Genomic DNA, 24,445 nt, shown 5'->3' on the forward strand with positions numbered 1-24,445 from the left:
GTCAGAGTCGGCCGTCTGTCCAACGCCGCCTGCACTGCTCGTCTGTCCAGCGCCGCCTGAGCTGCCTGCCTGCCCAGCGCCATCTGAGCCATCCGTCTGCCCAGCGCCATCTGAGCCATCCGTCTGCCCAGCGCCATCTGAGCCATCCGTCTGCCCAGCGCCATCTGAGCCATCCGTCTGCCCAGCGCCATCTGAGCCGTCCGTCTGCCCAGCGCCATCTGAGCCGCCCGTCTGTCCCGAGCCGCCAGAGCCGCCCGTCTGTCCCGAGCCGCCCGTCTGTCCCGAGCCGCCAGAGCCGCCCGTCTGTCCCGAGCCGCCAGAGCCGCCAGTCAGGAGCCGCCAGAGCCGCCAGCCAGTCAGGAGCCGCCAGAGCCGCCAGCCAGTCAGGAGCCGCCAGAGCCGCCACCCAGTCAGGAGCCGCCAGAGCCGCCACCCAGTCAGGAGCCGCCAGAGCCGCCACCCAGTCAGGAGCCGCCAGAGCCGCCACCCAGTCAGGAGCCGCCAGAGCCGCCACCCAGTCAGGAGCCGCCAGAGCCGCCACCCAGTTAGGAGCCGCCAGCCAGTCAGGAGCCGCCAGAGCCAGTCAGGAGCCGCCAGAGCCAGTCAGGAGCCGCCAGAGCCAGTCAGGAGCCGCCAGAGCCAGTCAGGAGCCGCCAAAGCCAGTCAGGAGCCACCAGAGCCAGTCAGGAGCCGCCAGAGCCGCCAGCCAGTCAGGAGCCGCCAGAGCCGCCAGCCAGTCAGGAGCCGCCAGCCAGTCAGGAGCCGCCAGCCAGTCAGGAGCCGCCAGCCAGTCAGGAGCCGCCAACCAGTCAGGAGCCGCCAGCCAGTCATGAGCCGTCCTCCAGTCCTGAGCTGCCTCTCTGTCCTGAGCTACCTCTCTGTCCTGAGCTACCTCCTCAATCTAGTGGGGACCTTGGTGAAGGTTCCTAGACCAGGGTCGGGGGCGAAGGTTGCCACTCAAAGGACGCTAAGGAGGGGGACAAAGACAATGGTGGAGTGGTGGAGTGGTGGCCTCGTCCTGCGGCGGAGCCGCCACCGCGGACAGATGCCCACCCAGACCCTCCCCTAGAGTTTTAGGAGGTGCGTTCGGAGTCCGCACCTCAGGGTGGGGAACTGTCACGTTCTGACCATAGTTCTTGTGTGTTTTGCTTGTTTTAGTGTTGGTCAGGACGTGAGCTGGGTGGGCATTCTATGTTGTGTGTCTAGTTTGTCTGTTTCTATGTTTGGCCTAATATGGTTCTCAATCGGAGGCAGATGTTTTGTGTTGTCTCTGATTGGGAATCATATATAGGTGGCTTGTTTTGTGTTGGGGTTTGTGGGTGGTTGTTTCCTGTCTCTGTGTTTTCTCTGCACCAGATAGGGCTGTATCGGTAAGCCACGTTTGTTATTTTGTATTTTGTCAGCGTTCACTGTTTAATCGTCATTATTAAATCATGTTGAACACGAGCTACGCTGCGTCTTGGTCCGATCCCTGCTACACTCTTCAGACGAAGAGGAGGAAGGCTGCCGTTACAGGATCATAAAAGGAGGATCATTTTCATATTATTCTAAGATGTTGGGCCCTGACTTTACCAGTAGAGTGCAGCACATTGGCATGTGTGTAATGAGCTCAATGTAACATGCACTAATATGATAGAGTATAATAGAGCTATAACACTCTACAAAGCTCATTGAAGATTTGTTTCTGATTGTTGTGAATTAAATGTGCAAAGAGATGTTGATTCCAGACATCCAACTCCCCATCCCACATTTAGAAAAAGGTCTATAACTAAATGAGAATTAAATATATTAATAATTGGGGGGAAAAGCACTTCAATCCTGTGTGACACTTGGCAGAAGCAGTGTGCTGTTGAAAGACCCTAAGGAATCCTGTAGTGAGATGCCCATTTTTAGGTAAGACCTTCAAGGTACCAGCCATGCTGAGACAAACAAACTGACATGGTGTATAGTCACTGGGTGTTATGCTGAATTATGTAACTTTTTTACCAGGACAGTCACACATTTTGAACAATAGCCACGTTGATATGGTGCCAATATGATGCCTTCCAGTGTAATGAAAATGTAATTGTTTGCCAGTCATCTGAGTTGGATAGATAGGCACCAATTCCAGCATTTTTATTTCTTTTGGAAATTATATTTTAACTTGACTGCACGTCCAACACAGTTCTTACATATTTATTGTGTAGCTCAATTAATCTGATAAATTAGAAAACAAATTACTGAGCAAGTAGGCTTAACCTGTATCGTACTCCTAAATCCCTTTTCACAGCGGTTCTTCCGGTTCTTCCGTCCTGACATAGATTATTTTAGGAAATCTTGCAGCTTCTCTTCTTGAAACACTGTATCATACTGTATAAAAACATATCCCTGTGCTCTGCATATGAAGATAAATAGATAGGCTATACTGTCTGCATGTTATATGGTCACATTGACGTACCGTTATAATAGCAGTGTCATCATGCTCACACCCACGTCCAGTGATTCGTATATTTGCCCGTCATTCAAAGTTTTGTTGGCATTCACTGGTCAACTTTTTCAAGAAGTAACGCCTCGCTAAATTTATGGGTTTGGTTCAGATTTGGAGTGGATTTCAGCGAAGTAACTTTATCGGTAGGCTACCATTTGGACTGGGAATTGTGATATATGTAGTCTTACAATTTTAGTTTACAATTGGACTCACTAATTCATGATGGAACTGGAGGGTGAGAAACCGAAGTATGGTAAGTTGTTAGCTTGTTTAGTTTATATAGGCTACCATATCTCTTTAACAGCGCTTTCACTGTCCTGGGATAGCTAGCCGACTAGCCCTATATAGTTTCGTTTTCATGTATGAAGAAGACTGGAGTGTGGAATGCAACATTGTATTGGTGTGTGTTGGATGCATGTAACAATTTAACTCAGCATTTGGCTATTACATATTTGATTTACCCCATTGACGTAGCCTAACTCAATCAACTTTTCTCTGTCTCCTTTTCAGAGAATAGACGAATGGAAATTGACTCTCACAATTCGAGCCATCATTTCCATGCGTAATAGTCTATGCTTCTGTTTTCTGCTAGCCTACAGATTGCATTTGATTAGCCTATGTTGTTGTTGCCTCTCTCACATTCCCACGCCCAGGTCTCATCCCTGTGCCAAACAATGAGACTGCTGAGAAATTAGTGGTATAAGGGCCTACAACATTCCATACAATAAATGCACACTTGTATGCAAATACTGTAGCCTATCTGAAATGATCATACAATATGATTCTCAAATAGGCTGTGGGCTTTGAAGTTTCTTTCAATTCTCTAACATTTTCAGTTAATCAGTAGTAAACATGTAGTTTACTATTGTTAGGGTTAAGTTGTAGTGTCCCTACTCAGCCTTTGCTTGTCCAGTTGTTACATTCCTCAGCCTGGTATGGCACACTAGAGAACAACTCACCAGCTTTGTGCTGACAGAAATTTGACCACCATCCAAATATAGATTAGTTAATTAAAAAAATGCCTCATGGTAGGTCTGAATTTGAATTTAGAGAAGATACTGTGTGTGTTTCAGCTATTGTCAGCAAAAACCTGCTATTCCCTGCAATATAAAGGTGTTGGTAGGTTAATGGATCCAAACAATTGTTGTTCATGTAAGGGAAATGGTTTTCCTTGAAGATATGTTCTCATAATACATTAGTTAATTTATGCTGCCTAAAAAGAGCAAGAATCTCTGCTGGAGTAGACAAACCTCTGCCAAAATGATAGAGTCTGACTCCACGGTTGTAATTTGGACTGTAAATATACAGTACCAGTCAAAAGTTTGGGCACACCTACTCATTCCAGGGTTTTTCTTTATTTTTTTTTACTATTTTCTACATTGTAGAATAATAGCGAAGACATCAAAACTATGAAAAAACACATATGGAATCATGTTGTAACCAAAAAAGTGTTAAACAAATCAGAATATAAGATTCTTCAAAGTATGACAGCTTTGCACACTCTTGGCATTCTCTCAACCAGCTTCATGAGGTAGTCACCTGAAATGCATTTCAATTAACAGGTGTGCCTTGTTAAAAGTTAATTTATGTCATTTCTTTCCTTCTTAATGTGTTTGAGCCAATCAGTTGTGATGTGACAAGGGGTGGTATACAGAAGATAGCCCTATTTGGTAAAAGACCAAGTCCATATTATGGCAACAACAGCTCAAATAAGCAAAGAGAAATGACAGTCCATCATTACTTCAGTCAATCTGGAAAATTTCAAGAACTTTGAAAGTTTCTTCAAGTGCAGTCCCAAAAACCATCAAGCGCTATGATGAAACTATCTCTCATGACGACCGCCACAGAAAAGGAAGACCAGAGTTACTTCTGCTGCAGAGGATAAGTTTGTTTGAGTTACCAGCCTCAGAAATTGCAGCCCAAATAAATGCTTCACAGAGTTCAAGTAACAGACACATCTCAACATCAACTGTTCAGAGGAGATTGCATGAATCAGGCCTTCGTGGTGAATTGCTGCAAAGAAACCACTACTGAAGGACAGCAATAAGAAGAAGAGTCTTGCTTGGGACAAGACTGTGAAGCATGAAGGAGATGTGATGGTGACACTGTCAGTGATTTATTTAGAATTCAAGGCACACTTAACCAGCATGGCTACCACAGCATTCTGCAGCGCTACGCCATCCCATCTGGTTTGCGCTTAGTGGGACTATCATTAGTTTTTCAACAGGACAATGACCCAACACACCTCCAGGCTGTGTAAGGGCTATTTGACCAAGAAGGAGAGTGATAGAGTGCTGCATCAGATGACCTGGCCTCCACAATCACCCAACCTAACCCAATTGAGATTGTTTGGGATGAGTTGGATGGCAGAGTGAAGGAAAAGCAGTCAACAAGTGCTCAGCTTATGTGGGAATTCCTTCAAGACTGTTGGAAAAGCATGTGAAGCTGGTTGAGAGAACGCCAAGAGTGTGCAAAGCTGTCATCAAAGCAAAGGTTGGCTACTTTGAAGAATCTAAACTATAAAATATATTTTGATTTGCTTAACACTTTTTTGTTTACTACATGATTTCATATGTGTTATTTCATAGTTTTGATGTCTTCACTATTATTCTACAATGTAGAAAATAGTAAAAAATAAAGAAAAACCCTTCAATGAGTAGGTGTGTCCAATCTTTTGACTGGTACTGTATACCCCCAAAATGTGTAAGTAGTGGCACACCCAGTCATTTGGCGGGTACGCTACTGCTGCCTGCAGTTATAACATTGTAATTCTAGTACAGCAAAGCATGGTGAAAACCAGTAGAATAAAGAAATGATGAGATTCGCTCAAACTGTATACTTTCTCGCAGCATCACGAACATCTGGAACCCTTTGTTTTGAGCTAAAATATTGTTTTCAGGGTCAACACTGTCCACAAGATGTAGAAACACTGACATATTTTCTCATTTTCACTGTTTGTGTTTTGGTTTTATGTGGGGTTTGCAGGGCCCTGTGAACAACATGGAGGAGGGATAAGGCGAGGTTTATGGTTGACTTGTTAGCTGTCTCCCCTCTCCAGCCATATGAAAGCTGTTTTTCTTCTTTCCTCCGCACACAGCCCTTTCCTCCCTCTGCCTGTCTTATGATGATTCATTTATTATTTAAAACCCTCTCTTTCATTATCCAATACTTTTTCCTCTCTTCCTGGCACAATACATTTTACAACCTCAGTATGGGCTACTATTTTGTGTACAGCACTGTTTGCCTCTTCCCTCTAAACAGGATTTAGGAATGTGTTATAACCCTCATACAAATAAGCAGTCAGGTCAACACCAGAGCAAGATTTTGATGGGAAGAAAAGACAGTTGAGCAACAAACTGCATTGTGGGAATAGTAAGCTGTGACTTGGCAGGAAATAAAGTTGAAGACATTCTGTGAAAAGTTGTGGGGTTAAAGGCCTCTAGCACTATATTGTGACAAAAATTACTCTCCCAAATGACTGTCAAATTCGGTGTAGTACTCTTAAATGAAAACAAAGATGCAGGTGCAGATGTATTGGAATCTGACAGTAGGAAGCATATTTAGTGATAATCAGGTATTATGTGTTTGTGTGGTTATAAATAGTGTGATGATTGGTAGACAGAGGCCCTTCTTTTTTCTTCTTCATTGTTTGTTCCTTGTGCGTTTGTTTTGCAGTCGTATGAAGTCTTTCTGCATTTCATGGAAATCTGTCAGGGTTTCACATAAGGCGAAGTACAAAAAACATAACTGTGGGGAGTTTGACACAGGACTGACTCAGAAATACAGTGGGGTTTAGGCTGTGATCTAACATAGTCATCCCCATTTCACATCATGGAGTAATTTCAGGCCAACACATATCAGGAAACCTCAATAACAGGGGAACTGACAGGATCAGACAGCCTACAGCCATGTGCAGTCTTAGATTGTGTGTAATTATAAGACATATTTAGGAGAGTGGTTTGAAACTTGATCCAGAGTCTCTCTGATCTTTATTTCAAGCTCTGGCAAGGTCTAACTACACTCTTAGAAAAAAGGGTTCCAAAAGGGTTCTTTGGCTGTCCCCGTAGGAGAACCCTTTCTGTTTCCAGGTAGAACCCTTTTTGGTTCCATGTAGAACCCTCTGTGTAAAGGGTTCCACATGGAACTCAAAAAGGTTCTGGCTGGAACCAAAAGGGTTCTACCTAGGACCAAAAATTATTATTCAAAGGGTTCCTGTATGGGGACGGCCAAATAACCCTTTTAGGTTCTAGATAGCACCTTTCTTTCTAAGACTGTAGCAATAGTGTAGTTTTTGCTATTCATGAACATTTACAATTGAAGTGTGGTCCAGCTGTTTTCTATTACATCAGCTGTCATCGTGTTCTCACTTCCCACATTGTCGCTTTACTCAGCAACTGTATTGAATAAACAGGCATCCCACTGGGCACCCTCTGGTTGAATCAATGTTGTTTCCACAACATTTAAATGAAATTACGTTGAATCAACGTGGAATGGACGTTGAATTGACGTCTGTGTCCAGTGGCATGCCCCTAGGGAAGGAGAATAGTGTTCCCTGCCAGCCCCAAATATTATTGTTTAATCTGCTTGATCACAGTCTGGTCCAAACAGACTCATGTGACTTATTAACCCAACAGCAGTTACATTTTGTTTCCATTCAGACAGCAGACAGCCTGTGTTAGATTAAGTTATTAGGGAAAGTTATTAGGGTCATGGGGCCTGAGGAGAAGAGAAGTGGCAGAGATCAATTCCTTTAATAGTGATGTTGAGTTATTAGGAACCACCGTCTATTTGTGTGGTATGCCATGCCCCTCTTCCTGACTGGTAGTCATCACTGTTGGACTTGGCTGCTCTCCCACAGCCTGTCTGGTCTGTCACACCTGGATGTTTGGAAGGTGAAAAACCCCTATACTCTTTGGAATTCTGCATTGTTTTGTAGATTTTCGTAGCTGAATCAGAGCCATGAGTAAGGGGTACGAAAATAGAGCACTATTTTGGAAATTAGGTTCATTTAGCAGACTTTTAGAGAATGTAATTGCGTTTCTTTGTCAATGTTATCAAAACATAGCCAAGTAACCTAATTGATGTTGTCTAATGGGTTGGTGCTGAGGCTCTAGCCTATCTATCTCTGCTATGAGCACAATGGAGAAAACAACAAAGACAAGACATGAATGGGCGTCTGTTTCAGTGAAGTGCAGTGCTGTCTGTTGTCTCTGAGAGAGTCTCTCACTGGAGTAAATTAGGGAGACAGACAGTAGAGGTGACACTCTCTCCTCAGGAAGATGGGCCTGTTTTATCCAGCAGGCTTCAGAAAGTGGAAACTGAAGAAGAGGACATGGTTAGGACTCAGGAGCATCTTATATTCAGATATATTCATTGTTACAGCAGAGTTTTGTTTAGGATTATAGTCCAGAGCAGGGATGGAATTACATATTGTCTCTTGGGATACTCTAAAAATAGTGGACTGGACCAACATTGATATTTGTAACGTTTATGGGGGTGTCCTGGTAGCTCTGTAATTCGAACCCTGATCCAAAGTGTACAGACATCTAGTCCAGACCATAAAGAGGATGCTGTTTTTAACAGCAGAGATATTTGGAGAGAGGGCACACTTCCCTACCCTAACCACCAACAAGACTCCATATCTAGTTTCGATATCTCTGAAGTAGTAATGTTATCTGCTGTAGTCAGCACTCTTGGTCAAGTCAATCTTATTTTGATGTTGAAAACTCCCTATGAGGGAAACGGTCATACATACTGCACTCAGTCAACACTCTACTGCTGCACTTACTGTAATGAGAGACAGTCTGAGGAGGGGAAGCTGCTACTATAGCCTACTGTTGTGTTGATATGACATCATGCTTCTCTTTTCTCAGGGGTATACAGTGCCTTCGGGAAAGTATTCAGACCCCTTCCCCTTTTCCACATTTTGTTACGTTACAGCCTTATTTTAAAATTGATTAAATTAAAAAAAGTTCTACATCAATACACACAATACCCCATGATAATAAAGTGAAAACAGGTTTGTAGAGTCTTTGGCAAATTTATTAAAACTTAAAACAGAAATACCTTATTTACATAAGTATTCATACCCTTTGCTATGAGACTTGAAATTGAGCTCAGGTGCATCCTGTTTCCATTGATCATCCTTGAGATGCTTCTACAACTTGATTGAAGTCCACCTGTGGTAAATTGAATTGATTGGACATGATTTGGAAAGGCACACACCTGTCTACATAAGGTCCCACAGTTGACAGTGCATGTCAGAGCAAAAACCAAGCCATGAGGTCGAAGGAATTGTCTGTAAAGCTCCGAGACAGGATTGTGTCGAGGCACAGATCTGGGGAAGGGTACCAAAACATTTCTGCAGCATTGAAGGTCCCCAAGAACACAGTTTCCTCCATCATTCTTAAATGGAAGAAGTTTGGAACCACCAACACTCTTCCTAGAGCTGTCTGAATACTTATGTAAATGTAATCTTTCAGTTTTTTTGCTAAAATTTAGAAAAACCTGTTTTCGCTTTGTCATTATGGGGTATTGTGTGTAGATTGATGAGGGGATAAAACATTTTAATACATTTTAGAATAAGGCTGTAGCATAACATAATGTTGAAAAAGTGAAGGGGTCTGAATACTTTCCGAATGCTCTGTATAATAGTTGACTCAGGAGAAGTGCACATTGGATGAGTGTATGTATTTAAGTGCAGTGCTGTTCACCAGTCCCAAACAAAATACATTATTTCTGTTCTCTCCAGATATGTGCATACACACATTCAGCATGACAGTCACAATCTAGTGCATAAATGAGCAACAGTACTCTATATTCTGTACATAGAGCACTGTAGACATCGGTATGGGTATAAATACAGGCATGGTGGACAGATAAAACATTTAATGGAAGGTTGACCTTATTTATGGTCGTTTTCACTGTGAGAGGAGGAGAGGCTAGGGAGGAAGGATAATATTGAGGGGAAACTCGACTCAGGAAACATTAGAAAAGTTCCAAAGCAAATATCTGAAGCTCAAGAAAACCAGAAGTAAAACTGCCTTGGACCTTGTGTAGTACACTATACAATGAGCTCTCTGTCCATAAGAGAAACCGTGGTATATATATTTCTTTGTGCAGATTCTTGGGAAACATCTAGGTATGGTAGTGTACCCTAATAAAGTTATTACAACAACCGATGTAGCAAATAACATTTGTCCTGATAGTGAATGTAGTGAAGCTGAGGCCATAGGCACCCCTTTAAGAAAGGATGCATTAATGGATTAAAGCTGGCAGGGCCTGACAGCACACTCCCACTCACCATGCTTCCCCAACAGAATATGACGTTGTGCTCGTGTTCCCAATGTGCTGTAGCTTTTTTAAAGTCTTTTCTCAAGCCATAGAGAAGTTGTAGAGAAAATGTGACACTGAAATGTGGGAATTCATGTCATACCTGTATTATGTATTCAGTGGAGATCCAACTCTTGCAGGGTGAAATATCCTCCCTGTGCATAGCCCATCGAGATGTTGAGACTGTTGTTGATTGGCTATTTTGTGCTGGTAGCTTGTAAACAAGTCTGTTACTGTGCTTGTAATAATGGGGCCAGTAGGGTTTTACAGAAAATGAGGACAGAGGTAGCCTTTGCTTTCTCTCACTAACTTGTAATGAATGGAAAATTGGCCATTCCCAGAATGACATAGACTATCCCATTGGCCAAAACAAGTGACTACACTGCCTGGAAAGAGTATGGAGAGATTCCAACAGAAGCTTCTCATCAATACCCATTTTCCAAACACAGCTCATCATGAAACATACTCAATTTCCCCATAATCTGTCTTTATCATCAGCATACACAGCATCCCGTTGGGTTCAGACAAAGGTAATCTAAATTGAAATGTTATAGAGATTGCTTTTCATTGCTCACTGCTAAATGTTTTTTAATAAAAAGTAGTCTAATATCCCGCTAGCGTGCAAACCCAGTGAAAGCAAAGGAAATGGCACAACAGGATGTGGTTATGGATATGTGAATATCCAGCCAGGCTGGGTGAAACCACCCAATGTAATACAGTCATGTTTCCACAAGAGGGTAGAAAACACCTATGAATATGACATGCAATGGCTCTGAGAGGACACACCTGGATATAACAGAGAGGAATAGGCGAAGCGAGAGGTTTTACTCAGCCCAAAATATGTCCATGAAAATAAGCCCACGAAGTGAAGTATTTTCGTATGGAGGTCAATGAAAGTGTCGAATTTGGTCAACAAAAAAATGTAAGGTTAGACTTTATTTTAATAGTCCGTCTGTCGATGCTCTATCCAAATAAAGTGTGGCCAAATGTAATTACTAATTTGCTACGTGAGCTTATTTGATCGAATAGAAGTTTCATAATGATTGGGTTGTTACATGGCTTTTCGGCAACTTTTGGGGAAAAAACGACTTTATATCGGCGTTGTGCCTGTTCTTATAGAGATAGAGGACTCATCATGGACAAGGCTCGACATTAATACTTGTCCGCTTGTCCGGGACAAGTAAAACAATTGTCGGACAAGAAGAATATAGATTTAAGTTGTCCAAATGGACAAGTAAAAAACAATCACGCAAAAATCACAATATCAAACATTAGGTTACTCCGATCAGTATTGGATCAGTGTCCTCCGGATGCAATGTGTTGCACACTGTCCTCCCAATCTCAGCAGAGCGCATCTGAGTATAATATTGTAGGCTTGCATTGACAGGCCTTTACATCTTGCAGTCGCGAGATGCGTTTTTGAAATCAAAGCAGCCGCATGTGCACATTTGTTGATATTCATTGCTAGTTAGTGAGTTATTTGCCCAGTTACAGTAAATTCTGGTCAGCAATGAAAATCCTGTAAAAGTCATGGTGTGTGTATCACCTGCGTTCCAGTGGGCCATTACCAGAGGAGGGAGAGAGAGACATTTGCGCAGCAGGTAAAATAATGATATACAACAGACTAACTAGAATACCAGCCAAACTACACAATATGTTTTGAATTGGCTAACTCGCTAGGTGGGCTGGGCACCGGTAGGTGTATAACACTTAAATAAATCATATCAATCATGAACTATCTAGCTTTTAGCATGTATTAGTGTCATTGTCATGTCCATGTCCTAAAATAACTTTCCACCAGCACTCGTGTATAATCGCAAATGGCTGACATGCAGTTGATACGGGTGCACAGTTGATGAAACCAATGCTGCAAATTCCAGTTGTAAAACCGTTTCTCAAGCGCTCAAAATTCCAATACTGCCCATGTAATTCTGACAAAATTACAAGAATATTCCTAGATTAGGCTTATTGACAAGTAACTCTTATACTGTCAAGATCTCCCCTGAACACTGAATATTTTAACCTTATAAATAGATAAACATCTTAGTTAGATACCTTAGCCATTTGATCCCTGGTTCACTGAATGAGGGAATTATTTTATAAAGACATAAAAAGTATTTGGTTGTAATTGTAGGAGGCCAATCATGCTCCAGGAGATTTCAGGAGTGCTATTGGGTGTGCAGGCTTTTGCTCCAGCCTTGCTTGAACACAGCACATTGCAAAAATCAACTGCTCAACAGGACTTGGATAAGCTGACTCTGGTGTGTATTTTACTTTGTGGGGGTTAAGTGACTTGCTCAAGGCCACAACGGCAGGAGATACTGTATAATACATGGGATCAGACCAGCAGCCTTCCATTGTCAATACCAGTGATAATAATGAATTATTTTGTGAAGTAGTTACTTGCATAATACAAAACATTTTCAGTCATATTTTTGGCTTTTTTGGGGGGGGTACAAGTGACTTGAGCTTTCAGACAATTTAAAACATCTGTCCTACTTGGCTAAAAAAGTGAATGTCAAGCCCTGATTGATTTAGCCATTGAGGACTTCCACCATTTTAAAGTAGTCAACTGGGTGGGGATTCCTATGAGTTGGAAGCAATCAGCCAATGAAGAATAAGAAAATGTACTACCTTAAAATGGAGATGCCATGCTGTCACAGACACTATAATGGCACAGATACAAAGATGAGTCCTCTATCTATCTCTATGGCCAGTTGTTCACACGCTTATCTGCCCTCTCATTGGCTGGAATGGTCCACCCTCCTGCCTGCCTTCCATCTTTGAGGATATGTATTTCCATTGTTAGAGCGGACACATGTCTATCTTGTCAATATAATAGACACTCTTTGGCTATAATGAACTTCCTAATGAGCAACTTTGAATTGAATGCACCTTGTGAATACTCCATTGGGCAGAGGGACGCTCAGTTTGCTTTGAACGTTTGCTACGTTGCAGAAACGGTTTGTACGTTCAAAAGACTTTGAGGTACATTTGCTCCCATTTGGTGCCTTGATGCAATGAGTGACGTATTTAAACGACAGAGGCCATGATACAGCATTCCCCAACCTGGCCGTTCAGTTGAACGTTCCAGAACATAAAAACATACTGAACGCAGCCCTGGTGTGACAAGAATTTTTCAAACGTAGAAGTGACTGTTAGAAATAAGTAAAAAAGGCTGCGTTTACACAGGCAGTCCAATTCTGATATTTTTTCCACAAATTGCTATTTTGAACAACCACATCAGATCTTTCACATCAGGGCCCGGTTTCCCAAAAGCATCTTAAGGCTAGTTGTTAGAACCAACAATGGGCCCAGATCTTTTTCAGAGCTGATCTGATTTGTCAAAAGGTCAATTAGTGGAAAAATATCAGAATTGCCATTTAAGATAGCTCTAAAAGTTAAATAAGGTATCAAAATATAGCTTCGTGTTCATTTGACAGTCAAAATAGCTTCAGGGCTGGAGATCTTGATTAATGCGTTCATCTATCCAGTATTATAACCAGCACACCTGAGTCTCATCAGTCTCTAGTGCACACAACAGCTTTTTTGTTTTTCCCCCAAACAAATGCTTTTAATCACTCCTGTGTAGTTTGCTTGGGATCCACAAAGATATCCAGTAGCTCTTTCACAGAGGGGGAGAGTCAGTGTTGTGAAAAACAAGGAATTGTCTCCACCCATTTTGCCTCGGTTGTGCTCCCACCCTTCCCTGTAGGTGAGCTACCTGACCAAACTCTGGGGAGAGAGAGAGAGAGAGTGTGTGAAAGAGGTAGAGAAAGCCAGGAACAAAGGCAGAGAGTGAGAGAAACACAGACAAAAAGAGCTCTGTGTGGAGGGAAAAGGGGAAGAGAAAGGAACAGGTGGACCAGAGATTTGAGCTAGGCAGCTGTTGGGGGGGGGGTGGACTCTGAGGAACAGGGGTGTGCTCAGAGCTGTTGCAGACAGGTCGGACAAGTTTCTCCCCACAATACCTGTCGCTCTCACTTAAACACACCAGTTGGCAGGAAAAGGAAGTGAAGCAGAAAAGGGCTGAAGAAAAAGAGGGAGAGTTTTCCGGTCATTTTTAAGTTGACTACCAGAAAGGAATTTAAAGATGCCTGAGCAGCAATCCTATTACGGAAAGAATGGTAACTACTAACTGCTCCTACCCGATTTTAGTTTCATTAGAGCTTATGTGGTTTTACCTTTTTCAACCTTATGAAAAGCTGTTTGTGTCTTTTATGATGGCTGGTTTCGTTGTAGCTTAAGTTTGTTCTTGAAGTGAGAGAGTTTTTCTCACTGCTTGAATGTTTTAACGAATCTGTCAGTTGGAGCTTGTTAATGGGTGGTGTAATTTGTCTCTAGAGAAGAGCAACACTGGGTGAAACTAGACCTCTAGTATCGGCATTATGACAACATGGCTGACAATGGGTGTGGGTTAAACCTGCTGATTTACCCAGGTGTGTGGAGAAATGCAAGTGAACATTGTATCAATGTTTTCTCTCCTTTATCAAATGGTGCTGCATTGTGTGTGTATATAAGGACTGGACTGAAAAATTGGCAGGAAACATTGTTTGTTTTCAGCCCTGATAAAATATAAATGCATCAGCCACTGTTGTTTTGGGCAAATGTTGCTCCAGCCTACACTCCCTCTGCAGGCTGTTTCCACCATGTCTTTGAAGGGCATCTCAGGCTGATTATGCCCATTTAACACTTTAACATCCAGACTCTGTATCTCTGTGCTTGTGGACCTGCTGTGTCCAGTGGATTGGTGTTCTCTGGGAGCAGGCCCACTAAAATGCATGCTGCAATAGCACCCTGACCACTGCTCTGCATTATTAATGGCCGCCATGCTGAACATCATACTCTATAGTATCTAGTCTAGACCCAGTGGTTCAACCACCTTAAGACTGTGATTATTGATGTTCTGTGCAGTTGAGATTCACTATGGCTCAACTTGAGCACTTCTGACTGATTGTTATAACCGTACCTTTTCTCATCTAGGCCTAAATGTAGTTGACATTAATGCCTCCTTTTGGTCCTCTGAGGATTTAGAACTGGCAATGAGTGAATGTAGTTTGCTCATGACATATCCATTCCCTCCTTGTACAGTAACTGTAGTTAACTTTGATTGATGTGGGCTGATGGCAGATGTGGAGAGTCTGTAGTCTCTGTGCTCCTCCTCACCCTATTGGAACCCCAGGGGTCAAATCCAGGTTACACATTATATTGGGTATGAAAGGGAGAGGATATTGTGCACTGGTTTATAGCCTAGTTTAATTTGGGGAATGTTATCAAGTTAAGAAAATCAAGAAACATTAACAAGAACAAATGGAATGACATCAAACACATGGAAACCATGTTTGATGTATTTGATACCATTCCGCTCCAGCCCATCCTCCCAACTTAAGGTGCCACCAACCACCTGTGATGTAGATGACTACCTCAATTACCTCGTACCCCTGCACATCAACTAGGTAGTGGAACTCCCTGTATATAACAATGTTACTTTTTACTCGTTATTGTTATTCGGTATTCACTGTGTATTATTCCTTGTGCCACCATTTTTATATTTTATCTTAACTCTGCATTGTTGGAAAAGGACCCCCAAGTAAGCATTTGACTGTTAGTTTATGAAGCATGTGACAATAAAATGTGATTTGATGAATAGGTTGTGCCCACATGGTAGAGTCGCTGACCTCTGGTGACTGTTTTGTGGTACTGCAGGTTCTCATGTTGCAGAAGGGCTGCTTAGTCACTACAGAGGAATTTGTTGGGTTGCCAGGTGTGTCTGCCCTGAGGGAAAAGTAATCTGACCAACAGTAAAGGGAGCAGAATGTCGACGCGTGGGCAATCCACTCTGTTTACCCCATGAAATGTATAACTAGGAGGCAGACGCCACCACATGGAACAGTGTCAAAGTGCATCTTGGTTATTAAATGTCTTCTGACAGCCCTGCAGTGTGTACACTTTCATTCAAATTCTACGCTGCAAGCTATTTACCATCTGAAATGGTATTCCTACTGTATGTTTCAATATTTGCGTTCCTTCCATCTAGGTGAACCAAAAAAGTATGACCCCACCTTCAAAGGCCCCATCTATAACAGGTGAGAGGATTGCCAGTTCATCCACACTGTAGTCAGGATGGCACATAATTCACATCTAAAAACTATTGTTCCCATAACGTTTCCATGTCTCCCTCTCTCTTTACTCTAGGGGTTGCACTGACATTGTATGCTGCATCCTCTTCATTATTTGCATACTGGGCTATGTTGCAGTGGGAATTCTGGGTAAGTAAATGTGTCTTGTAGGCACAAACAAGCTTAACTGACCCCATATTAAGGACTTGGGTATACCCTGAGTCATGCCCTTAGGTATATCTCTGAGTGCTGCTCACCTAAAGCATGTCTGTGTGTTAAAGATGTCTGGTATTTGATTGTTTCTTTGTTGTTGATGGTTCCCTTCTTCCCTAGCCTGGTCCCAGGGAGACCCCAGGAAGGTGATCTACCCCACAGACAGCAGAGGACAGTTCTGTGGGCAGGCAGGCACTCCTCTGGAGTAAGTTCTGCCCTCACCATTCATGCACAGTGGAATAAATAACAGACAATCACTCACATGTGTTGATTGTCTCCATCATTCCCCCCTGGGCATACTCTCTCTTTAAACCTGCTCTTGTTCTCTGAACAACTGGTTGTGTGTGTATTGTAGGACGAAGCCCCTGCTGTTCTACTTCAACATCATGAAGTGTGCCAGTCCCATGGTGCTGCTGGAGTTCCAGTGCCCAACCACACAGGTGACCTGAACCTTTGTTTTCACTTGATACATTCTTGAACGCCATGTTATTTATGTATGCCTATGCACTTGTATTATCTTGTCTCATGTTAACATTTCTTTTGCCATCAGATGTGTGTGGAGAAATGCCCTGATAAGTTCATGACGCTCAATAAGGCCTACACCAATAAAGAGGACTTTAAGTATTATAAGAACTTCTGCAAGGAGGGTCTAGAGGGGCTGGTGAGTAGCATGTGAAGAGGAATCTGAGATAGGTGGCATAGTAGTTTTTCAAATCAACATGGATGACGATGTCAATAAAATGTCAAGAATGTGACAGTGTTTTGTTCTACAAAAATAGTGTGCCGAGTGGCAATTTAGTGTGAACAATTCAATCTTTGAATATACATTGCCGCACCAATGGTTGAGATACTAAGTGCTGATTGTTCATGTGTGTTTTAGACTGTAACACAGATCCTGAGTTCTAGCCTGTGTCCTGCCATGCTGATGCCAAGTAAACCCTGTAAGTACGCCTCTAGTCTATTTTGCTCCCCTATCCTGTCTACCTGCCCATCTTCCGTTCCTCTGAGTCGAACTCCCCAACCCTCCATCTGGCCAGCCCATCCTCCCCATTTCCAGAATTTGAAAAAAGTGAAAGACATTGTTTTACTGCTCTCCCTCATTGTCCTGTGTCTTCTCCTTCACCCCCCTTCCTCTTCCTCCAGTCACCCGTAGGTGCTTCCCTGCCCTGAGCCAGAAGGGAGGGGAGATCACCGTGGGAAATAAATCCACGTTTGAAGACGAGGAGGGGAAGAAGAGAGATGCCAAAGATCTGGTGGCGGTGGTCAAGTGAGTCCATATAATTTGCATGATGTTTTCTTGTGATGGGTGCTAGTGCTACATCTACAATCAGCATTGGTCACTGTATTTTCTTCTATAGGAATGCCACAGTGGTCATTGAAGCTCGACAAGTGGCCATGAAGATCTTTGAGGATTACACCCAGTCCTGGTACTGGATCCTAATGTAAGTCAGCATCTTCCCTTTGACACTATTGTGCAGTAATGCATTCACACTGAATTCCAAAGCGCTTGATCAGCAAAGAGTCAGTTATGATCGCAGTGCTAGCTGCGCCACCAGAGTCTCTGGGTTCGCGCCCAGGCTCTTTCGCAGCCGGCCGCGACCGGGAGGTCCGTGGGGCGACGCACAATTGGCCTAGCGTCGTCCGGGTTAGGGAGGGTTTGGCCGGTAGGGATATCCTTGTCTCATCGCGCTCCAGCGACTCCTGTGGCGGGCCGGGCGCAGTGCGCGCTAACCGAGGGGGCCAGGTGCACGGTGTTTCCTCCGACACATTGGTGCGGCTGGCTTCCGGGTTGGAGGCGCGCTGTGTTAAGAAGCAGTGCGGCTTGGTTGGGTTGTGCTTCGGAGGACGCATGGCTTTCGACCTTCGTCTCTCCCGAGCCCGTACGGGAGTTGTAGCGATGAGACAAGATAGTAATTACTAGCGATTGGATACCACGAAAATTGGGGAGAAAAGGGGATTAAAAAAAAAAAAGAAAAAAAAAGAGTCAGTTATGGAGCCACTAAAGTCTTGTTTTTGTGTCGGGGTTCAGAGGGTTGGTGATTGCCATGCTCATCAGTCTCATCTTCATCGTCCTCCTGCGCTTCCTGGCCGGGATCATGGTGTGGGTCATGATCGTCATGGTGATTCTGGTCATTGGATACGGTAAAGACCAGTTCAACAGAAGTCCCATTTTTTAGTTGTTTCTTAATGTTCATGTCTCTAAGAACTCTATAATCAACAAAGCCATCTCCTGTGTCCCTTTCCCATCTCTCTATCTAAATGCTGTACTTCCCTCTTGTGGCCATGCTCTGTATTGCACCACAGGCATCTTCCACTGCTCCATGGAGTATGTTAGCCTGAAGTCAGAGGCAGGCTCTAATGTCACTCTAAAGGACCTGGGCTTCCAGACAGACTTCTCTGTGTACCTGCATATCAGACAGACCTGGCTGGCCTTCAGTAAGTTTCTCCACTAACTTCCTCTCAACCTTAGTGTGGCTCAGGAGGTATATACCTGGGCCAATACATTAGAGTTATACTGTATATCACGAAGCAGGATCAATGTTAGCCAGGTAACTTTTATAAACCCTTAGATATAATGCATTGCAGTGTTATTGCAAGCATAAACTGATACCAAGGACTACTAGGATTCCTGTATAAATGGTCGTGACTGAATTCTCCATTTGGTTTTTATGCCTTTTCTCTCTCCCGTTCTCTTAGTTATTATTCTGGCCATTGTGGAGGTCATCATCATTTTGCTGCTCATCTTCCTCAGGAATAGAATCCTCATCGCTATCGCTCTCATCAAAGAAGCCAGCAGGTCAGGAAACGGGAGTGCTCTCTGCACTTGCAGCCTTTTCTAATGGGATTGGATGGGAAATGGATCATTGAATGCTAGATCATTGTGGTTTAAATGGGGACATAATACATAGATGGTGGATAAGACCTTTCTAGTGCTAAACTGTGATGTTTTGTTTACAGGGCCATTGGGTATGTGATGTCAGCCCTGTTTTACCCCTTGTTCACCTTTGCCCTCCTATCCATTGTCATCGCCTACTGGGCCGTCACCGCTGTGTATCCTTCATGTTTGGAGAAAAATGACTCATAGGCTTGAGTAACTCAACATGCTCTTCTGAATGATTGATGTGTATTTGCTGGAATTTGTAGTTCTGAGTCATACTATAGTCCTTGACAGCCTCTGGCCAGGTTCCTGTCCACCTCCAATCAGCCCATCTATAAGGTGTTCAATGATACGGCCTGCAATCACTCCAGGAAAATCTGCGATCCAGCTGTGAGTCCTGCTTTTCCGTTAGCCTATGCAATATGTCACCATCTAACAGCCTGATCTTAATTGGAGAGACATTGAACCATCGGCTCACATCCCATGATAAAAGTGTATACAATGGATAGAATGTCAACGGTTGATTCTTCTCTACCTGTCTCCTCCAGAACTTCAGCACCTCCAGTATGAAGGCGGAGTGCCTAAAGTCGACGTGTCTGTTTGCCTACTACGGTGGAGAGACGGTCTACCACAAGTACCTGATCGGCCTGCAGTTCTACAACGTCTTCCTGTTCTTCTGGTGTGCCAACTTTGTGACAGCGCTGGGTCAGATGACCCTGGCTGGGGCCTTTGCCTCCTACTACTGGGCCTTGGTCAAGCCTGACGACATGCCTGCCTTCCCCATCTTCTCATCCCTTGGCAGATCACTCAGGTGTGTGTGACTGTTTACGTTCCTGTTCCTAACCAAGTTGGGTGTTCAGATATGTACATAATGCTCTGTTGCATATGTGGGTATCTTAACGCCATTTAATAAGGTTGGTTAGTGACATCTCACTCCCCTGCTCAGGTATCACACAGGTTCCCTGGCGTTTGGCTCTCTCATCCTCTCCATCATCCAGATCATCAGGGTTCTGCTGGAGTACATCGACCACAAGCTCCAAGGTGAGCCATAGATCCTGTATTAGCAGTACTACGGTATGCTGATATTAACACAGCTGTCATTGTATATCCTCATCAGACTTTACACTAGCTGTGTATGAATGTTGGGTTTTTTAGTACTCGTGTTGTCTCTGATTTGGTTCTGCCCTACTGTCTGTTATTCTCCCCTAAAGGAACCCAAAATAAGTGCACAAAGTTCCTACTGTGCTGTCTCAAGTGCTGCTTCTGGTGCCTGGAGAAATTCATCAAGTTCATCAACAGAAATGCCTACATTATGGTGCGTGTACTACCTGTTTGTGTGCACCTGCTATGACCAATGTCACCCAGTTAAATGCATGTCATATTGGATATAATTAATTTCAGAGGAGCTTTGTCACCTGGATCATCTGTCGCTGTTAACTGTGGGGAAAATGTTTGGTTTATGTTTGATTATGAATTTAAGTCTGCTGCCTCTAGGTGGCGATATATGGCAAGAACTTCTGCACGTCTGCCAAAGATGCCTTCTTCCTCCTTATGAGGAACATGATCAGGTGAGTGAGTGTGCTGTCTCTTAATGTTTGTGTTGACTTAATGAACTTTACAAAATGGACTATGATCCATCACAACGTATCACTGTTTGACCTTGCAGGGTAGCCGTCCTGGACAAGGTGACAGACTTCCTGTTGTTCCTGGGCAAGCTCCTCATCGTGGGGCTTGTGGGTAAGTGAGGCTGTTTCTACTGGAAACATGATGAACAATAACACACTCTCAGTAGGGCCAGTCTTCTAATGATTGTATTTAGTTTTATTACGTTTCACTGTTGACAACCAGTGGTGCTATTGGATGAGAACTCTTCCGTCCTGTTTCCCAGGAATCTTTGCGTTCTTCTTCTTCTCTGGGAGGGTGAAGGCCTTTGAGAACACAGCGCCCAACCTCCACTACTACTGGGTTCCCATCCTGGTGAGTAGCATAGCCATGCTCCGGGTCTGGTGGGTTATGTACAAAGACATGTAGTTTAATCTATGATTTAAATGTAGCTGAGTGTAACCTACGGTGTTGTGTATAGTAATGGTTGGAGTGTGTTTCTCTCCTCAGACGGTGGTGGTTGGTTCCTACCTTATTGCCCACGGCTTCTTCAGCGTGTACGCCATGTGTGTGGACACACTCTTCCTCTGCTTCTGTGAGTAACAGTAGAACCATCCCCCTCTTGTTTTACGCATTGTCATTCCCCCACGAACACAAGGTACCAGTGGTGAGAAGGTAAAGGATTATGGTGCACACAGTATACTTAGGAAATGGCTGCCTCGTGTTGGCAACTCTTTTACATCTCAAAGCTTTACTAAAAGTTTTAAGTCAAGATGTTCCAATGTGTCTAAAGTTCATGTTGTCCTGAAACGGTGACCTCCTCTCCCTTTCTTCATGACCTCTTTCACTGCTAATGGTGTTGGGCTGCCACTAATTATGAATTGCATGACGATATTCTGGTATTCTTCATAATGCTTTATTGCTAAGTTATCCTAACCCAGCTATCTAGGACTATTGTTAACTTGCTGGTTGCAGACAATGGGGAAGTTTAGGTGTTGATCTATTAATTTAAAATGCGAATGGGTGCTTTTGCTGGGAATTTTGACTGACTTTCTCTTTCTCTCCCTTCTCGATTCATATTGTTTTCCTCCATCTCCCTTACTAATGCCACCCTTCACCTTCATCATCCTGTTTTCCAATCAACCATCCCATGACCCCATTTAACACACACACACACACACACACACACACACCCACATAGGCGAAGACCTGGAGAGAAATGATGGCTCTCTGGCAAGACCGTATTACATGTCAGCTTCGCTCCATGACATTCTGTTGGAGAACAAGGCTGTGGAGGAGACCGAGGAGCCAACCCAGTCCTCTCCACATCAGCCAGACGACCAAGACGTCCAGCTGAAACAATAGCAGCCTCCGATGCAGGGGAAAGACGAGGACGTTTAGGAGTAGTCATAGCAAAGACACTGTGAATGAGATCGCCACCTGCAGATCTGTCTTGTAGAAATGGGCATGCTACTGTTCATGATTGGTAGATCGACATCAAGGCCTGAATTTGGACAAGTCAACTGCTTGACCAGTGTCTTTCCTTCTCCCTATAGAAACGTGTGTGTGTGTGTGTATATATTGTGCTCTTAATGGTTGGAGTTGGCAAATGATAGTAGTTTCATTGATTTGGAAAAAAGAGACCGACCCATAAACAATGCTAGGGATTCCACTGATGTTTTAGTGAACATGTTGCAGTTCTGACATTGTTGCTAGAAGGGAAACACTGTCAGCCATAGGAAACAATGTGCCTAATTGAATAACTATCCATTTTGGTCTGATGTATTGAACCGCCTACAGATATCACATTGTTTACAGTTAAAGCATTCAAAAGATCTCTGCAATGCTACCATCTTTACTATTACTGCTATCAGTGCATTGTTAAAATGTTGATATTTTCAATGATCTATAAAAGCCATATGTAGTTTTGTATATACTGAAATGTATTTCTTAGTTCTGCTTGTGAGGGAAGCGACTCCATTTTTGTTCTGTAAAGCAATGCAATCAGATCCCTCATTGCCTTGAAATATTTGCCTGTCAGCAAGGTCTGTTTGACGAACTCCTAGGATCTATGAGCATTAACTGAATGCAGTTTCTCTTTCCTCTCTCTTTCTTGTGCATGTTGGTAGTATGTCTGCTAGTGATTAAAGCTGCCAGTCTTTCTGTTATTTGTCTTTCCTCCTCATTCTCTTTCTGCATTGTGTTGATGGGGAACAAGCTAAGGTAACAAACTTCCTTTTGGGTTTGACTAGGCAAGCTTTACCAATTCTGTCAAAAGCAGGCAAATTATATGTTTTGTAGGATGACATGTTAAATGACTTAAAGCACTTCTGTTTAACTTGGCGTAATCTTTGAAGCTTTGCTAATCCATCACAAGTTGGTTCTGATCTGGCCCCTGCTTGGAAATGTAACAATGTTCAAGTTTTTCCTTTTGAAATCATTTCATATTTTTGTCTCATGATGTTTTTCTTGATTCTTCAGTGGAGGACCTGGAGAGGAACGATGGCAGTGCGGAGAGACCCTACCTGATGTCTGACCGCCTCCTCAAAGTCCTGAATAAGAAGAACAAGCCTGAACCAGCAGAGTAGAGCTCTCCCATGTGGTGTGGAGGAGGGCAAAAGCTCTGTGTACAGGTGTGTAATTGTATATAGCGGAGTATGCTTTAAAGACTGGGTTGTCCAAGGACCTCATGCTGTCACTCATCCAGTACCTATGTGGCAATCTGTTGTCAGAAGTCCAAACAATCGCTGCTGTCTGCTGTGGTCGAGTGAGGCGTATAAATCCAAAATTAAATTTTAATACTGCATGCAGAGTGCTTCTTACAAGGATGTTTTTTCCCAATTTCATTCAGTTATTTGGTTTTGATGAATTCATAGTTTTTGTCTAAGTATATTTTGATGACCTCATTTTCAAAAACCAGCAACCAAATGTGGTTCTTATTGAATATAGCTGAATGTTACTGTAATCAGACCAGCTGTACACCAGTATGTTATGAGCATGCTTTGTTATGAATGTTACTTGGTGTGTTACATGAAGGTGAGCACAGAACTGATCTATTTAGTAAAGTATTTTAGACATTTACATAAAGCAGCATGTTTGTATGTAACCTATGCAATTATTTTAATACATGCAGTACTAAGACATACATTTTATACTTGTTTGAAATTGTATAACTACTTTATATTTGTTACAATATTTTCTCCGCTTTGTCATTACCAAAGCCTCTTTTTTAACCCGCTGTTAAACGTCAATGCTTGCTCTCTGTTATAATTGCCATGGAATGAGCGGGAAAGAAATGTATTAAGATGGTGTGAAGCTGAAAGCAGGGGAAAATATGGGTTGTGGATCTGTTAAGTGCCTGTGGAGTTCTGAAACTAAAATAAAAGTTTTGTACATTTAGTCCTGTGTGTGTGACTGCCTGCCAGGGCAGATAGTCAGTTAAACTGTTTTAATGGTCAACTGTGGATCCTCACGGCTCTCTGAATGGCGCAAGTAAAGCATCTATAAACAGAATGAACTGTTCTACAGACAATCAATTATACAGTTGAAGTTGGAAGTTTACATACACCTTAGCCAAATACATTTAAACTCAGTTTTTCACAATTCCTGACATTTCATCATAGTAAAAAATTCCCTGTCTTAGGTTAGTTAGATTCACCACTTTATTTTAAGAATGTGAAATGTCAGAATAATAGAGAATTATTTATTTCAACTTTTTTCTTTCATCACATTCCCAGTGGGTCAGAAGTTTACATACACTCAATTAGTATTTGGTAGCATTGCCTTGAAATTGTTAAACTTGGGTCAAATGTTTAGGGTAGCCTTCCACAAGCT

General features: G+C 43.0%; 1 protein-coding gene across 6 annotated transcripts; it reads left to right on the forward strand.

Annotated features, from left to right (window-relative positions):
- The first annotated feature begins 2,564 nt into the window (after positions 1-2,564).
- On the forward strand, positions 2,565-24,010 carry LOC139533268 (choline transporter-like protein 2). Of its 6 annotated transcripts, none has more exons than XM_071331694.1 (23): positions 13,399-13,514; positions 15,171-15,255; positions 15,837-15,885; positions 15,995-16,068; positions 16,252-16,336; positions 16,487-16,571; positions 16,682-16,792; positions 17,012-17,072; positions 17,275-17,398; positions 17,490-17,573; positions 18,161-18,273; positions 18,436-18,567; positions 18,829-18,928; positions 19,090-19,182; positions 19,315-19,399; positions 19,558-19,820; positions 19,956-20,050; positions 20,221-20,324; positions 20,504-20,577; positions 20,676-20,746; positions 20,898-20,986; positions 21,122-21,206; positions 23,093-24,010. In XM_071331694.1, exons 6-23 carry the CDS (start codon positions 16,518-16,520, stop codon positions 23,197-23,199), a joined length of 1,845 nt encoding a protein of 614 aa, XP_071187795.1. In that variant the 5' UTR covers positions 13,399-13,514; positions 15,171-15,255; positions 15,837-15,885; positions 15,995-16,068; positions 16,252-16,336; positions 16,487-16,517; the 3' UTR covers positions 23,200-24,010. The 6 variants fall into 6 exon arrangements, with proteins under 6 accessions (XP_071187564.1, XP_071187469.1, XP_071187795.1 ...); XM_071331622.1 differs by lacking the exons at positions 13,399-13,514; positions 23,093-24,010 and adding exons at positions 13,796-13,926; positions 21,813-22,779; XM_071331463.1 differs by lacking the exons at positions 13,399-13,514; positions 15,171-15,255 and adding an exon at positions 2,565-2,720.
- The last annotated feature ends 435 nt before the right edge of the window (positions 24,011-24,445 follow it).

The sequence above is a fragment of the Salvelinus alpinus genome, chromosome 1 (genome assembly GCF_045679555.1).
Source record: "Salvelinus alpinus chromosome 1, SLU_Salpinus.1, whole genome shotgun sequence".
In the NCBI taxonomy this organism is placed as follows: domain Eukaryota; kingdom Metazoa; phylum Chordata; class Actinopteri; order Salmoniformes; family Salmonidae; genus Salvelinus; species Salvelinus alpinus.